The 19,059-nt window shown below is 33.6% G+C and overlaps 1 protein-coding gene across 1 annotated transcript; it reads right to left on the reverse strand.

Moving 5' to 3' along the window:
* Window positions 1–16,107: 16,107 nt before the first annotated feature.
* LOC138123595 (chondroitin proteoglycan 1-like) lies at window positions 16,108–18,093 on the reverse strand. The gene is made up of 2 exons (XM_069038357.1): window positions 17,934–18,093; window positions 16,108–17,879 (listed from the first exon to the last, which is right to left on the reverse strand). Exons 1-2 carry the CDS (start codon window positions 17,983–17,985, stop codon window positions 16,621–16,623), a joined length of 1,311 nt encoding a protein of 436 aa, XP_068894458.1. The 5' UTR covers window positions 17,986–18,093; the 3' UTR covers window positions 16,108–16,620.
* Between the last annotated feature and the right edge of the window lie 966 nt (window positions 18,094–19,059).

Consider the following 19,059-nt stretch of genomic DNA (forward strand, 5'->3'; position numbering starts at 1 on the left):
ACCATATTTAGTTACCTGACCAATTATGAAGAGGACATCTTTCAGGAACGGGGTTCGCCTTTTCCGCACCAAGTGAAAGATTAGAGGATTATTGCAAATAGCAGGAAAACGACCACTTCCAGAAATTGAATTTGTCGGAGTGGATGTTAAAATTTCTTTTGCAAAGATTTACTCTTCACTTCTTCAGTTCTTGACTGCATATTAAACAACTTAATATTATTTTCTACTATAATTGTTCGTGTGCAGAATGGAAACTAAAATTGTACTCGGATGAAGTTTATTGGCGGTGCAGTGTAGGAAATTCGTCTAGTGTAGACCATACGACTAATAAATGCTTGTGAATCTGTTCACTCGCGGTTTAATTCCAGGTTTTATGTTACGCATCCACCTTTATATTTTTACAAGTACCTACTTAAAAAATTTTAAACTGACATTTATACAGTGTGCCCAGGAAAGTGGTGGCAAGTTTTTCTAATTAGTTCCACCAAATGGAACTATTAAGAGAAAATGTTTTTGACATATGGCAACATTACAAAACATTGTCCGTATCACTGTAAATTAAGTTAAGCAAAAGTCAAAAATAATGAATACCTAAAGATTAAAAAATGTATTTAAAATAAAAGTTGTCACCACTTTCGTGGGCACACTGTATAAAAATACAAAGTTTAAATGAACCAGTCGATTTAAAATAAAATAGTGCGTAGCAAACAAAAATTATGAAGTGTCTATAACGCACCCAAGTTCGCAATTTCTCGAACTCCTAGTGCGGAAAAGCAGTACACCAAAATTGTACCTGCGGTTATAGGGGTGTTATAAGCAATGGTTGATGCGGAAAAGACCCCTGCCCTTCAGGAAATACCCTCTACTAGGGGGCATCATATAGACAGGTAGTGAGTGGGCGCTTAGCGTTGAGTTGGCCTATCTCTTGGGGTGTCTTTGAAAACTACCTGCTTTTTTTGGTGTCGAGTTGTCCAGTCAATGTTTATTGCTTCTAAAGCTAGTTTGACACGATGCTAAATTTTGTAGAAAATTTGTTAGAAAATGAGAGAGACCCTCGATCAGGACCAATGAACGATCAGGATCATAGTCTGTCTTTGTCAGATCCTGATCGTTCATTGGTCCTCTCTCATTTTCTAACAAATTTTCACTTATAATATCCCTAGTGCATTGATTATTTCCGGAAATTTTTTCGAATGCATTTCTAAAACGTATTAATTAGCCCGAGTGGAACACGAGGGCTAATTACGTTTTGGAAATGCATGAAAATAACATTTCCGGATATTAATCAATGCACGAGGGCATATTCGGTAAGAAAATCGCAACGACACGGACATTATGCTTCTTAAATTATAAATTTTTAAATCGTACGACACTCATTAAAGACCAATAGAAAAATTAGTTCACGAGCCATAACCAAGACAACAACAAAATAAATGATTTTGATTGGCTGAAAAAATTTCCACTTATTAATTTCATGTTGGGTTAGCTAGGTGCAAAAAATTTCCAGGAAATCTCAATATTGTTATAGAAACGACACCGAATTCTGTTTTTCTAGTGCATTGATTATTTCCGGAAATTAATCAATGCACGAGGGCATATTCGGTAAGAAAATCGTAACGACACAAATCCTAAAAAGAAGTAATCTGAATCACGTGTTGTTCTTAATTCTAATACAACTTCAAGTAGTTCTGATTAATTTTCCAGAGGGAATGTTCATTACAATAATTGTATATTTAATTTTAAGTGATTTGTTTTAATTTTTTTATCTGTATGTTCAATAATAATTGTGTAATTTAATAAACATCTTTCACAGCAAAAAATTTCCACTTATTAATCAGTTAGGTTGGTCTACCTACAAAAAATTTCCAAGAATTTTTTTTGTTGCCTTGGTTATGCCTCGTGAACTAATTTTTCTATTGGTCATAATGAGTGTCGTACGATTTTCTACAAAATTTAGCATCGTGTCAAACTAGCTTAAGGTTTGGTGTCGAGTTGGCCTAGACCCCAAGCATGACACCTGCGAATCAGTGAGTTGTAAACACGCTCTATTGTTGCATCATCTTGACGAATTTCATTAAATCTATTTGTTATTTGGTCAAATAATTGTTCACGTGTTTCTATTTCGACACTGTAAACCAGTTGCTTCAACCAGCCCCAAAGAAAAAAATCCCAGGTGTTTAAGTCGGGAGATCTTGGGGACCAAAATAAAACGTCTATCAGGAAATACTATCTAGACGCCTGAAGACCGTTACCGTCTTAATACCCATACAGAAAAATGAGATGCTCTTAATTGTATTGCCAACTCAAACAGTCCTTTTTGATCACCCAGTATAATAATAATAATAATAATAATAATAGTACCGCAATCTCTTTTTAAAAAATTAAAAATTTTGGACTTAGAGAACACATTGGTGGTTGAAATTCAAAAAGGTATATTATTATACTCATGTCGCATCGTGAGGAAATTCCTTAACATTGACACAGAACATAAAACACAAAAAAGTCAAAATGTGGAGGCGAGACGCCGGTAATTATGTTGATAAGCACTGCACTATTACTTGATAGTATTATCCGTAATAGTGTATGTACTCCGGCAAAATTGCCGTGCCGCCGGGTGGAGGTGGGATAGTTTTTAATATCTATAAAAAGCCTTTTGTAATTAGTTAAAATTCTTAATATTACAATTAGTAAGTAAATGAAAAAGCTGTGATTGGTCCAAAAACATATAATTTTTAAATTTTATTTGTAGTAGATAATGATATTGGGCTGCGAAATCAATCTTGGATTGCTAGAAATGTAAGTGCTTATTCACAATGGACATAAGCTTGACATAAGGCATAAGAAATTCATGATACGTGCAGTGGATATACTATTAATTTTTACGTAACTTATGAGAAGTGACCTCAGTGAACATTATTCTTGTGTACAAAAAGCCATGAAGAATCATATTCGAGTTATATGGACATACATTATTTTCCAGTTGCCCAAATTTACAAATTATTCTTAGGTATCTCTTATGTATTTCTTATGTCTTATGTCCATTGTGAATAAGCACTATAGTCTTTGCAGTATAACAAACACTATAGGACATATGATACTATTAACAAAGAAGAAAGAAACAAAATCATAAGAGAAGGAAACATTAAATTTTGTGAAAGGCAAATTTGCATATGATTGATTACGTTAGACATGGAAAAAGAAATTTATGGCGATGACTTTCTAGTACCCCTGTTAATGAGCAGTTAGGGATTATTTGGTTCCAATATGATAACATTCCAAAGCATATCACAATATGGATTAAAAGTGACTGGATCAAAATAATAATAACAAATTTACGTTAAGAGAACAACAATAGCATCATATTTTAAACCTTGATTTATTGAACAGACTTAATCGGAGTCAACAAAAATTGGTCATATGTATTTTTCAGCAACAGGAATAGTACCCCAATCTCTTTTTAAAAATTTAAAAATTTTGGACTTAGAGAACACATTGGTGGTTGAAATTCAAAAAGGTATATTATTATATTCATGTCACACCGTGAGGAAATTCCTTAACATTGACACAGAACATAAAACACAAAAAAGTCAAAATACGGAGGCGAGACGCCGGTAATTATGTTGATAAGCACTGCACTATTACTTGATAGTATTATCCGTAATAGTGTATGTACTCCGGCAAAATTGCCGTGCCGCCGGGTGGAGGTGGGATACGAAATAATTAATTAGACAGGTAAGGCAGTAAACAGTACAAATGTCCAGATATCATGTGAAATGAATTGGTTACAAATAAGTCACAGTCAGCGCAGTAATCATTGGCATTTTTACACATTAAATAAACAGGACTTTTAATGTATACAGTGCATTTTTTTTAACTGTTGCCATAGGGAATTGCATGGTAAAACCTATACCCCCTGTTAACTTTTGTTCTGATGAAAATATTCAAACCATTTTTGGAACAAGGTTTGAAGATTTTTTAAACTATCGGGCAGAATACAATTCAATATCCTAAACTGTCGAAAAAGTTGTGAAAAAAATATTTTCTAGCGCGCCGGAATGATGGTACGTCGAGCGGCCGCCAGAATATCGTCTCTGTCGGCTCAACCAGCCAGCACCTGACCATCTCCACTTATGACTTTTGTCACTTTCATTTAAAAAATAAATAGCGAGATCTCCCCGAGGCTATGATTAAAATGAATAACAAAATAAAATTTAAATCTAATTTTTGTTCCAATATCGTCTACTATGTTTTTGTCAAATTATTTACGTTCATTAATTTCAATTTTGAAGAGTAAAATTAGTAAAATAAAACTGCTTGTCGTTGTTCAAACAATATGGATTACGTAGTCTTATTAATGATCTAGTTATTACAAAAATAAAAATTAGCACCAAACCTGCAGTGGATCATAAGTTAACAGAGGATATTATTTTTACCATTCAATTATGTAATTCCCTATGGCAACAGTAAAAAAACGCATAAGAGGTCAACCAGAAACTGTGCAGAAATTAAGGGCAAGAATAACTGAAGCTTGTAAAGTTTGTCTAAACATAAGTGAATTTTATGGTTTTAACATTTAAAGTACTTTATGAGGGATTTTAGGGTTGTTCACGACAAATCCATCACAACAGATACTTAGCTACCCTGTCGTAAATTTTGCAATGCGTGCCTGTCTTTGTTAAACGAAAAGCTTCAGATTTGGTTATTCCCACTTTTACAACATCCCTCATAAAGTACTTTAGTTGTTAAAACCGTAAAATTCACTTAAGTTTAGACAAACTTTAATTCCATTACAGTGCGACATTTACAAAACACGCGAAGAAATTTTCAAGATCGCTTGGGACATTGTCCGTCCAGCAGTCGAAGAAAAACACTTTGAACAATTCCTTTGACAAGTTCTGTTAATTTCTTGAGTTACTTGTGCGTTAACGTTTTTACATTTTGTTTTTTTTTAACAAATAAATGTTTAGATGTTCTGCCATCCAAAAGTTAATTTAATCATAGCCTCGAGGAGATCTCGCTATTTTTTAAATGAAAGTGACAAAAGTCAAAAGTGGAGATGGTCAGGTGCTGGTTGAGCCGACAGGAACGCTATTCTGGCGGCCGCTCGACGTCCGGCGCGCTAGAAAATATTTTTTTCACAACTTTTTCGACAGTTTAGGATATTGAATTGTTATCTATCCGATAGTTTAAAAAATCTTCAAACTTTGTTCCAAAAATGGTTTGAATATTTTCATCAGAACAAAAGTTAACAGGGGGTATAAATTTTACCATGCAATTCCCTATGGCAACAGTTAAAAAAAATGCACTGTTTTTTTTACGAGCTTTATCACAATAAAACGGGACAAACGAGCGTGAACTGATTCTTGGAACATAAAAATTTATATAATCTAATAATGGTGGACAATCAAGGCAATTGTGTAGTAAATCATTTAAAAATTTTACTGAGGCTACAATCCGTCTAACACCTAAGGAGTACATGTTAAAACGTTGCAGTAGGACAGCTTGATCAATCCCTTGTATAGGATAGTTACCCTCCTCAAGAAAAATTAAAAATTTTAGAAATCGTCTTTGAACAGATTCAACTCGGTTTATGTGAACCTTGTATATTGGGTACCAAATAAGTGAACCATATTCTAGCTTTGATCTAACAAACGCAAAAAACAACAATTTCCAACAGGCAATATCCCGAAATGATTTACAATTTCTATGAATATAGCCTAGATTTTTAAATGCTGTCGAAGTTATTGAGTTGATGTGGTCAACAAAACTGAGACCTTTGTCAAATAGGATACCCAAATCATCAACGCTTTCTTTTCTACTTAACAAAACGTCACCAATCTTATAGTTATTGCTAATAGGGCTATGTGTTCGACTGAACGTCATTATTGAGCATTTTTCTATATTCAAGATAAGATGGTTGACATTGCACCAGTTTACTAAGCTGTTAATATCCCCCTCGCAATAAATCTTTAAATCGTCTAAAAAGAGAAGTTTGTGACAATTACTGTCGGCAAATCATTAATGAATATAAGCAACAGCAAGGGGCCTAAGTTGGATCCCTGTGGGACCCCTGAAGTTGGCATCACTAAAGTTGAACGAACGTTCTGATATTCAACCAGATGAGTGCGACTAACGAGGTATGATTTAAAAAGATTTAGAGCTTGTGCCAACTGTCATGATCGATGACCTTGACAAAAGCTGCGCGAAGGCGGAGCCCAATTTTGATAAGTGAAACGTAAAAACGTCGGTCGTTAAGTTCAAATTTTCAGGGTGGCTGCAAATTTGCATTTTATACTGTTCAAGGATTTGGATTAGAATGTCCGACATTATCTAAGAACTTGTCGGTTTCTCGCCAAATAAATATGAACATAAATTAGCTCAAAAATCTGTAAAGCGTGACAAAATGGTACCGATGTTTTTAATTCGAATAGTACAGACGCTTCGGTACGCATTTTGGTTTCTGCGTCATCGATCATGTGAGTTGGCACGAGCTCTACCAGGGAATTTGAAAAACCGAAATTACTAAGTTTTTGAATAAGGACATAGTGGTCTATGCAGTCAAAGGCTTTGCAGAAGTCTGTATATATTACATCAACTTGGCTATTATTATCAAGACACTTAGAAAGAAATTGACTAAAACAAGCAAGATTGGTAATGGTTGATCTACCTCTCATGAAGCCATGCTGCGTTGTATCAATTCTTTGCTTGGCAAAATCATATACATACAACGTGTAACAAAAATAACTACATTAATTTTAACTGGTAATAAAACTCATCAAGAACAACAACTTTTCTAAATAATTTTTTTTGTAAACGTTCTTGTTAATGAGTTGAAATTGTTTAAAATTTTTCACGAATTTCGTTACCCGCCACTGGAGACCACGCTACCTGGTCGCTGAACGGCTCGTTAATTTATGGGGGGGAAAATGTTAAAAAAAATTGCCGATTTCGAAAAAGTGGTACATAGAAAAATTGTTCATCATGACGAGTTCTGTTACCGGTTAAAATTAATGTACTTATTTCTATTACACGTTGTATGTATTTATAGAGGATCATCTCAAAAACTTTAGAGAGGTTGCTCAGTATAGAAATGGGTCTGTAGTTATTGATTAAAGACGGGTCACCCTTTTTAAGAACTGGACAAATACGCGATTCTTTCCAACGTTGTGGAATATATGTATTATACGTAGTAGGAGGATCCTACAAAACAACTTCCGGGATTTGACCTACCTAGGAAAATCTGGTGTAAATTAAATCGTTTTAGAACCGGGCATGGCAAATGCAATAATATGTTGTTTCACTGGAACATTCGTGAAAACCCTTCTTGTGAATGCGGTGCAGAAAAAGAAACCATCCAACACATTTTGGAAGAATGTCCCCTTACTAAATTCCAGCAAGGTTTCTCCAAACTACATCTACTTACCGAAGACGCCCTAAATTGGCTACAACAAATTAAAAACATATAATTTACCATAATTATTTTATGAATTTCGAATTTTAATTGTAATTTTCTTCATACGAATATATATATATTTTCTTCATACGAATATATATATATACGTAGTAGAACAATTGATCCGTCAATTTTTTTGAATATATGTACACTTCTATTTAAAAAAAAGCGTACAAGTAGTGAGCACAATTTTGGCTAGATTGCCATATTGTAAATCTATCTTGTAATTGTTGTTACTTAGAAACCTGTAACAAAACCCGTGCTGATAGCTGGATTTTATCAATGTATTTTTCGGAGATTTTAATGTGTGTAAATGTTTTGCCTTATTTATTAGGCAAGTATTACCAATTACTACAAACACAACTCAAACTGTCATTCATAAATTTATAAAAAAAGGCAACTCTCAACAATGTAACAACAATTTCAAAATTTATAAAAAGCAATTTTCACACATTTGACATACATACATACAAAATGTCAGTAATACGTTTTCTTGGAAACGATTGATTAATTTTATCCCCATTTACAGTAGCCCTCAATACGTGTACGCTTTTTTTTTTAATAGAAGTGTACATATTAAACAATAACTTAGGGCATCATTCACGAAACCTGGTAAGGCTCGATAAGACAAATTCGAAACCATGACAACTGATAATGTTCAAGCATTGTATTTGCCGTTTCGTTAACGATTTGCAAATTATCTGAGTTTCGTAAATTTACCTCTCAGTCAGTATAATAACAGAATTTAGAACTTTTAGCTATTAACTAATTAAACGTTGTTTACAATTTTTTATATACTTATTTAAAAACCATTGCTAACAAATGCCAAAAAAAAAAATGTATAAGAGTATTGTGTGACAGTGTTCAAAGGTCTAGTAAACTTCTCTCACAAGATTAAGCTAATCTCTAACATTACATTATGCAGTGGTAATAAACTAATAAAAATGCATTCGGTGAGTTTGTAATCCGTAAAAATGTTATCAGAATCATAAATAAATAACATACAGTCGTAAATTACGTATCTATCTATTCCTTATCCCCATTGTTAAAAAAAAACCTTCGCTTGATATTTTAAATACATAGGTACAGTCTGGTCTATAAAAGAATGTGGGATCGCAGAGGGCTCTGGAATTTGAATTTGCCACACCCTTTAAATTCATCCATTACTACATAATTGCAAATTGTCAAATATTCACAACATGTCAACAAAAAGTTAACTTAATCTCATTTCCGCTGTCGAAGTCCTGCTTTGTTGTTTCTTGCGTTCCTGCCTCCTGGTCTATTTATTCTTAAAAGAAAAATATCTTCCAAACCTAGATAATTTCCGGTGGTGTTACAAAGGTATTGTCTTTATCCGTTTTTATATTGAAAATCAGTATAATTTTATAACCTCGCAAATTTTTATCAGCAATTGCTTCACACTTGAACAAAATAAGTTCCTTATAATGTCTTATTACCGCAACGGTGTTAAAAGAGAAGGAGAATCAGAGAATGGACATACAGCATTCAAGCTTGCAAAGAAGAATTTTTAACCTGGACCAACATGTTTTAGAAAAGTTCCTCGCAGCTCACATACATCGAATTGTTAATTGTTTTGTTACTACCGTACTTACTATCGTCAGGTCGTTCCAAGGTGATGGAAGATGTAGTTGAAAATATACGAGATCATTTAGAAGCACATCCGAGAACATACCTTACTAGACTGTCTCTTCAAACTGTAGTAGGTACATGTCATAAAATTGTTAAAGAAGAACTTGCACTTACGTCCATTCAAAGTAACAACTGTACAATAGCTCCTCCCTAATGATACTGAAAGCCGCATAAATTATTGTAATTGGTTTCAGAATAATCAGTTCACCTGACATAACTCCCTTAAACTTTTCTGTGTTCGGCTACTTGAAAAACGAAGTGTTAATAGAAGAGATTACCAACTGTTGTCGTAATATCAATGAACAGATGTTACAAAATATTTTTGGAAACAAGAAAGTGAAAGTGAGAAGAAGTTCAAGGCAAAATGGAGGACACTTTTTTAACTGAATCACTGATGTTATTTACCTTCTTCTTAAGTCTTTAATAAATACGTAATTTGTTGAGTGTTCAGACCTATCAATAATGGATTTCATTAATCTATTTTTGTATGTAAGCACTAATTTTGTTAAGTTAGGCAATAGGCAACCAGTAAAACCAATTTGTTCTGGGGGTTGCATATCGTAGATCAGACTAATATTATTCGATTTCTGGTGAGAGTCGGCAAAGTTTTAAAGCCTACTTCGATCCCACAATCATTTATAGACATTCTGTATACATACTTCACATAACTTCTGACCCTAACGAAAGTTAAATGTAACCAGTAATACGTTATTCAGTGATAACTTGATAACTTTTGTTTACTATGAAATCTGGACACTCCTGACATTATTGACAATCACTTGACATTTCCTTTTTGTATAATTCTGAAATAATTTTTGTTATTAAAATGTGGTCCAATGACGAAAGGATCGATATAATATTGATATATACGTCAGTTTCTTAAATAAAAAGATATATTGTCGATTACTGCCATTTTTAAATTTGTATAATTGAGACTTTTGTGAGGGATGTCGAAACCATACCAAAATTTAAAATAATTCATGTGTTTGGATCAAGTTATGAATCTAAAACGTATTGTTGGTTCTATTTAAATTTCGTTAGGGTTGGAAAGTTATGTGAATCAGGCTGTATGTAATTAAATATTTAAAGCGACCCCAGTAAATTCATATTTAATGTGTAATTAGTGAGTAATAAAATTTAACGATTCAAAAATAAACTAGCCAAAACTGAATAGGGAATTCCACAATTTTTCTTAGAAAGCAAAATAATTGCCCCAATCCTCCCACGTATTCTTAAACACTAGATAAATTTAAAATGTTACAGGTACTTGAAACATTACATCTAATGTGTATCTTTATATACTTCTAACACATTTCATTATAAATTTTAAACTGTATTTATAAAAAATTCAAAAATGGAAAAATTCCCTATTCATTTTTGCCTAGTTTACTATAGTGGTAGCCCAGTGGTTGAAATTCGACCGTTATTCATTAAATTTTTAAGTTTGAACGTTATTGAGGTCTTTTTTGTCCGAGTATACCTCTATAATCATTGCACATAATTTTTTTGAATTTTGTTCTATTACGTCAGCTGCGAGCGTGTACAAATACGTCATTAACTCATTATGCATTAATTTTCGAGTTATTTGAAAAATACAAACGATAAAAAAATGAGATACAGCTTGGCCAAGCCATATTTAAAATACAATAACGCGTTTTTTGACATTGCCTTAGGTTTTTTATTGCTATTGCAGTCTTTTTCAAATTATACAAAATTTAAATAAAAAATTAATATCGAGCGTTCAAATTAATTTGTAATCAAGTCATCCATGGATTTGAATCCGTATGTCTTTGCGATTGATATGTCGAGATCTAATCTGTGTTTCAAGCTGTGTTTATTGGAGCGGAGAAACGACATACGATTTCGGAATCATGGAGAAATTAATTTGATCGCTCTTTACAAAAATTGGGATGGAGCCGAGTCGAAGACCCGGCCTAGTAACTTACCCGACATCAATTTAAACCAATCTGAATTGACCCGAGATACCTACCTTGTCCGTGTTAACCCACATAAGTCGTCTTCTAATTCTCGCAAATAGTAAATATCATTTCCAACATAAAAACAGATGCCCTTTCAAACGGTAAAGTCAAATTTCCATGTCACCTCATTATTTTTTCGAGCAACCAACACCCTCTTCCCCCCCTCGTAGTCGGATTGACACCAAAATCTATTCGGTGGTCACTATTACAGAGTTATTTCCAATGGCAAGATCCGAGATTAGCAGTTATCGCCGTCGATCTATGAAGACGTAAATAACTTTATAAGTCCGCCATATTGGAAAAATCCGCAAATGGTAAACATCATTTCCGACATAAAAACACATGCCCTTTCAAACGGTAAAGTCAAATTTCCATGTTCCCTTATAATTTTTTCGACCTACCCCCACCCTCTTCCACCCCCGTGGTCCGATTGACACCAAAAGCATTTCAACTCGAGAGACCACGGGTAAGTTTGTGTTGGTCAAATTTGAAAGCAATCGGTCAAAGCGTTTTTGAGTAATCGTGGGAGAACGAAAAGTGGGACAGACAGACGCACAGACAGACGCACAGACAGACATCATTCTAAAAACTTCATAAACGTGTTCAGGGGACCTCAAAACGTAAAGATCTGATGAAATTAGCAATTCGAAATTTTGGACCGATCACAATATGTAACTTACCCACCTTTGGTCGGGTAAGTTAAAAAATGAAATAAAGAATACATGCTCCGAATTTTTTATTAAAACAAAAAACCGGGCGGTTAAATAATTAATATTATTTAAATCCAATGCTCTTTTTAAATAAACAGCAAAAATCTGTATTTTTCAATAGAAACTGCAAATACGTCCGCTTTTAGAGGAACACTGGCAAAATTTGTGAGGTTAGGTTTGGATGTTTAAGTTTTATTTTCTTGACGATGATATTGAACACAACACAAGTAATACCAATACCCTGTATTATGATAATTTGTCCATTTTCCTCTTCACATTTTGCTACACAAATTTTTCCAATAGATGAATTGTTGAAGCCATATAATTGAGAATTACCTATTAAATCCTACATTTAACTGTAAACCTACAATATTTGTCGTGTCTTTATCGTTTATATTATATAAAACTATACAGGGTATTTCACGAGTGATAATGAGCCTGACGGAATAATACATTCAGCCCACGATACATTTTCAAAAAAAGCCGGACATTTTAATTTCAGTAGCCAGCTTTTTTCGGAAATATAGTGTGGGTTGCATTTTAAATTACGTCAGGCTCATTATCACTCGTGAAATATCCTGTATATCTATACAGTTACTCCTGCAGCTCTGCACTGAGGTCAGTCAGGTCACAACACAACGTACAATGAAAATTTAAAATTGACAAGTGACGCACAGTTGATTGTTTTTCGCTCGCTCCGCTAAAAAACTCGACTCCCTTGATTTTAGCTTGCCGTGTCGTGCTGCGAACGATTTTCGCTGAGCTGCGAACGATTTTCGCTGAGCTGCAAACGATTTTCCGATTTTAGCTTGTGCTGCGAACGATTTTACCGTGTCGCATGAAACTAATTCACTGCCCGGGAATAAAATGTATGTGGCGCGCCTAAAGAAGTTTTCACTTCAAACATATAGGTTGTTAATTAAAAAAAAAGTAGATGACGTCATAACAAGAAAAACAAATGATATAAGAAACTAAAAATACGCTGAATATATTTGCTGAAGTTAAAATCGCCATACCCCTTCGAGATTTTTCCCAAAAAATTAATATCAACGGAATTACTGAATTTATGCATTACTTAATTTCCACACTGTATATAGGACACATATTATATTGCTACAGTCTAATATATTTAAGTATGCATTGTAGAATAGCATAGGGACTATTTTCCCGTAGACGGCAGGGAGATGGATGAAAGAATAAGGAAGAGGAAAGAAAGAATAGAGAACGAAAGGAGGGAGGGAGAACAATAAATTGTTATTTTATGTTTATGTTTTGCCCGTAGGGCAAAATAAAGCATTTTGGTGGTATTTTCCCGTCGTAGATTGGTCAAAACGAGAGAAAAGTTTACACCAAGGCAATGCTCGAGTTTTGATAATTACTGTCAAATTTTGGTATTTGATAGATTTTTTCGTTATTTGTGTCAAACTTATCGAGTTTTTGTATCAAACGAATCATTAAACTACAATTTTGTTATTAGAATACCACTATCGTAGGTTCCTTTATGACATTTTTTTGTTAATTTTGCTTGGAATGTATGTTTTCAAATTTGCCGTGTTCGCCAGTGTGAAACGTTCTCCATTCGAAGCGACATCTACTGCATTCTTAACTGGAATAGGCTGTAGATAATAATTACAATATGTATTTTATCGACCCCAAATCAAAAATCAATTCTGACAACATGTGATTGATATACTTGTATGTACACTTCTATTCAGAAAAAAAGCGTACAAGTAGTGAGCACAATTTTGGCTAGATTGCCATATCGTAAACCTATCTTTTAATTGTTGTTACTTAGAAACCTGTAACAAAACCCGTGATGATAGCTGGATTTGATCGATGTATTCTTCAGAGATTTTAATGTGTATAAATGTTTTGCTTTATTTATTAGGCATGTATTACCAATTATGTACTACAAACACAATTCAAGCTTTTATTCACAAATTTATGGAAAAAGGCAACTCTCAACAATCTAACAACAATTTAAAAATTTATAAAAAACAGTGTTCACACATTTGACATACATACAAAATGTCAGTAATACGTTTTCTTGGAAACGATTAATTAATTTTATCCCCATTTACAGTAGCTCTCAATAAGTGTACGGTTTTTTTTTGAATAGAAGTGTACAAGCTGAAATGCAAAGTGCAAGTGTCAGATTGTAAAAGAAAATCAACATTCGTTAAAGTGGTTAAGAATTTTTTTTACATAAAAATGTTCATATTTGTTGGACTTTTATTTTCAGCGTCAAAGCTGAAAGTTATAGTCTATTTTTTAGTCAAAGAACCACGACCTGTTGATTTAGGTTTGTAAATATAAAATTTTACTAAATTTAGGGAATTTAATGATATCTATTGGCTATACCAGCCAACGTCTGTCATTTTTAATGTCCTTGAAAGTACGCTAACTCGCAGCTAAAATTTGAACGTGTTATTAAAAATGCCTCGCAAAGTAAGACACATATTAAATTCTCAAATTAGTTGTTATTAGTTTTTATTAACATGCTGCGCTACTATACTTCGTCCAGCGGGAGATTGGGAGATTTTAAATTGTATTAAATTAACCCAACACTACAAAATGCACTAGAATACATTAATTAAAGTCCATACGAGTCCATTCAATAAACATCTGGACTGTCAAAATCAAAATTGCAGTTGTTAGGTTGGTTAAATCACTATAGTATTGCCGTTATAACTTTTTATCTGCTCCGCCCACTAAAATTGACCAATCAGAATCAAAGCCAGATTCAATCTGTACAACTTTTCATCACATTTGCCACGTAAAAAAGTTAAGGTTAGAATTTTGCTGTCAAGTCCACAATTATTGTTTTAGGTTCTAAAAAATAAAATGTCATTAAGACAATTCGAATGTCAGAAATTTTTACGGTGTAAATCAGATCGTCTTAACAACCTATTTGATTGGTAACTAAGAAAATGAAATGGGCGGGGCAGATAAAATGTTACGTTGTCCTTAGTATAGTTATTTTCATATTGCCAGTTGTTATCTATGATTTTTTAATTTTTCAAACTATTCATTTGTTTAAATTGACATTGTGAAATAAATTGCAAAATTATTTAAGTGTATTTTGTAAAAAGGTTAAAATGGAAAGTTCAAAACGAACTAGGGTAGTTCTATTGGCGCGAGAGAATAGGGCCATAAGAAATTATTATGAGTAACAAACAAAAAAGTGATAATAAAGGGAAGAAATCACAAATTTTAAATTTGTGCCAAAGCCGCTCCAGCCGCTAAGAATTGATGTTCGTTCTTGTGATTCACAAATCAAAATTTTGGAGAGATAAGTGTTAATCAAGTGTTAAATAATTTTCTTCTGAATAAATGAAACAGATTAGTTTATTTTGGATGATTTTGGTTGTTGTTTAATTTGTTACCTGTTTTCAGTTTGTCGCATGTTTTTTATAAACTTTATTAAATTGCTCTAATTCATTTAGTTGCAGAAATGAATGATTCAAAACATTTTTAAACTCGGTACAGGTTGCAAAGACACACTTGTCATTTGCAACAGCATTTTTTTCATATTTCTGAACCAAATAAAGGCACAAAGGGACCAGAAAATCATAGTTTGGATTGAATATTTTCCATATAAGTACAGTTTTAAAGTAATTTCAAATGACTAATGCCATAAAAGTGCTGTTGCAAATGACAAGTGTGTCTTTGCAACCTGTACCGAGTTTAGTTCAATGATTAAAAATGAAAACATAACCTAAATATATTTTGTAACTATAGTTGACTCAAGTTGCAAAAAACCACTTGTCATTTGCAACAGCATTTTTTTCATATTTTTGAACCAAATAAAGGCACAAAGGGACCAGAAAATCATAGTTTGGATTGAATATTTTCCATATAAGTACAGTTTTAAAGTAATTTCAAATGACTAATGCCATAAAAGTGCTGTTGCAAATGCAAAGTGGTTTTTTGCAACTTGAGTTAACTTTAGATTTTGATGTCGGTACACTCTAGCGAATTTTTTTATATCCAAGTACAGTCAAAACAGGCATTTAATTTAAAATTTAATCCAGGAGTTTTTTGAATTTACTATAGAGCATAATTTCAGAGAAAAAATGTTACTGCTTGAAGGCAAATTTTACGCAAATTTTACGTGCGCTAGGTATTACTTTCTCTACGTAGAATTTAGTGATTTTTTTGTCAACCAATCTCTCGCTGGACGAACTTTAATATCGCTAATAACCTCAATTTTTATATGATGAGATTTTTCACCCTATGTCAAAAGTGTACAATGTTGTCAGCTCTATTTTGGGTGTAAATTGTGGTGTTGTGGATCTTTGATTAAAAAATAAACTATAGTATTATGATTTTATTAACTACCTAGTGTACAGTATAATATAGATTTTAATATTTTATCTACGATCGTGTAAAAAGTAGGCACTTTTTGCACTAAAAATCGTTGTCAAAGTTGACGTTTAGTAAACTGACGGAATCGTGCCATAAAACTTTTAGTACACGCGTTTATGGCACAAAACTGTCAGAATACAACAATACAATTTGTTGGAAACATTTTTTAGAACTAGGTTGCTAAACGACGTGGTTCTCAAACGACTTTGGATATTCATAAAATATTGAATCAATAATAATTATTTTACATAAATTTATGTTGAAACCGGTGCGATGATCGCACAATCGTAGATAAAATGTTGTAAGACATACGTGTAAAAAGTTCCTTTGTTGCACTCACATCCTTTAAAATACTCCCTCGTACCTCGGTCGTATTTTAAACCCGTTCGTGCAATAAAGGATAACTTTTTACAGTTATATCTTTAATAACTATTGTTTGTTTGTTACATTAAATTATTTATTAAATGTAAATTAAAAAAAGTTTACAACCCGCAACGTCAGGATCTCTACAAGTCAAAGCTTGTGGACTAAAATGTAAACCATTGGTGCAAGTTCTTACAGTAAAGATACCTTTCATGCAAATAACGTATTTATTACAGTCAGATGGGTGAGGTGATAAGAACTGATCGTTTGGTTTACTTTGACAAATTGCAGCAATTATGTCGTCATCAGAAAGTTGGGTTGTTGCTACTTCAGTAGTTGTAGTGAGTTTTATGGTTGTCGTTGGTGCTTCACTTGAAGGTGATTTTGATACTACTGTCGTTAACTCTTCACCTTCCGTTTCTGTACTTTCTTCCGTTACAGTTGGTTTTTCCGTGTTAGGCAATTCGTCTGTTGTACTTAATTCGGTTGTAGTGGGCTTTTGCGTTGCAGTTGTGTCTGGTGCTTCCGTTTCTGTCGGTATTTCCAATTTTTCAGTTGTACTTTCTTTCTCTGGCTCACTCGGTACTTCTGTATCACGCAAATCTTCAGTTGTACTTCCCTCTGTTGTAGTAATCTCTGGTTCATTTGTACTTTCTTCTGCTGTAGTCGTCTCTAGTTCTTCAGGTTCAGTTGGCAGTTCCGTATCGCACAAATCTTCTTCTGCTGTAGTCGTCTCTGGTTCTTCTGGTTCAGTTGGTACTTCCGTATCACACAAATCTTCAGTTGTGCCTTCTTCTGCTGTAGTAATCTCTGGTTCATCTGATTTAGTTGTAATTTCTTCAGTTGTGGTCGTGGTCGTGGTCGTTTCTAATTCTTCTGGTTCAGTTGGTACATCCGTATCGCATAAATCTTCTTCTGTTGTTGTCTCTTCTTCCAAGTCAGTTGTAGTCCAGTCTTCTTCTTCTGTGGTAGGTGGTTCTTCTGTTATATCCGTTGCATTCGGCTCTTCTGTTGTACTTGAAGTCAACCCACTGTCATCTTCCGTTTCTTCCGTGAAGCACGGTTGATCTTCTGTTTTTTCTAGATCATCTTCTGCTAAATCTTCGTAGTAATCGTACTCGTTATCTTCATAATAATCTTCTTCTTCATTTGCAGAATAATCTTCTTCTAAAATTATGTCACAACCAGCGCTATACGGCCAATCGCATATTTTCTTTGCAGTATTCCAATGCAATCCTGCGGGACATTCAAACAAATACGCTGCACCATTTGAGCATTGGTAGAACTTTCCGCAGTCTTGGTGGGACAAGTATACCGGAAGGTAGCTATCAACTCTTGGACACAACCCCGAAGGACCTAAAACAGTGCTTTTTTGTTTTCTTTGTTTCTTAAAATAATTCCGTAACTAACTTGCTGTTCCAGTGGCGGCAACAAAAAGAACCAAAGTATAAACTGAAAACATCTTCTGTTGTTATGTCAAATACACTACTGTAAATCTACACAACTCAAAAGAAAACAGATAACTAAGATGTTTTTTAGTGCAATTTCTTTTATAGCGATGACATTTTTTGATACAATTCCTATAAAATTGATGAGTATTTTATTGTTTTGGGAATTAGCTAATCTCTTAGTTGATTTATGAGAATGAAGATAAAGTTTCATAAAACCAACATGTGAGACATGTGTTGGAGTTGACAACAGATATTTTTTACGGTAAACATGTTGTCTTAACCCAAAACATTACCATAGGCATAGTGTCAAGTTATCAATTTCTTTCAATATGAGAATAATATATTTTTTATTATATCGGAATCATAATTCCTGTTTTTTGTTCGACACTGAAACGTTTCTAACGTTTTCTAACTAAAAGTGCAAAGTATTCTAGTTATTTTCCACGATAAAGCGTTCTGTTTCTAATTTGCAATTCTCGCCCTTTGATTACAAATATGCCACAATTAAATGTAATAAATACAAATATGTAAATGCTAAATGGTGCAAACCGTTGGAAATAAACTACTACTATAAACTACTACTAAATTTGAGAATGCTAAAAAAGGTAAATTAACCTAATGAACATTAATTTTGTGGTTCTTTCAATTTGAAACCTGCTAACATCAAATTCATTAATTCAATTATCCCCTGATTTTAACTGGACCACCCAAATTGTCGAACATGTAATTTATTACAACGCTTCCTTTCCCCTGAACACTTTTTCCCCTTGGGCTATGGTTTGCCCCGGACGCGTACCTGCATTTTAAAAGAGTGGCCAGCAGATTTCACTTGAGGGCTGTGGTAAAAAAAAAGTAAGGCTTAAGGTATAAGATTATATGGCCCTTTAAAAGTATTTGACCGGAGATAAACGTTCCTTTTGTCGCAATTGCAGTAGGCTGACCGCCTACTGCAATTGCTGACCGCCCAACCATAAATCATGCTTCAAGCAATTCTCTGTTGTGAATTCCAGAGCCGGCCTCAAAACAAATGCGTACCGAGGAAATTATATTCGTATCCCACCTCCACCCGGCGGCACGGCAATTTT

The sequence above is a fragment of the Tenebrio molitor genome, chromosome 2 (assembly GCF_963966145.1).
Source record: "Tenebrio molitor chromosome 2, icTenMoli1.1, whole genome shotgun sequence".
Classification (NCBI taxonomy): Eukaryota; Metazoa; Arthropoda; class Insecta; order Coleoptera; family Tenebrionidae; genus Tenebrio; species Tenebrio molitor.

Bases quoted from the DNA above. Each gene is read 5' to 3' on its own strand.
- LOC138123595 (XM_069038357.1), bottom strand. From the start codon at position 17,985: ATGTTTTCAGTTTATACTTTGGTTCTTTTTGTTGCCGCCACTGGAACA. The intron at 17,880-17,933 runs GTTAGTTACGGA...GCACTGTTTTAG, and splicing joins TGCCGCCACTGGAACAGCAA to GTCCTTCGGGGTTGTGTCCA.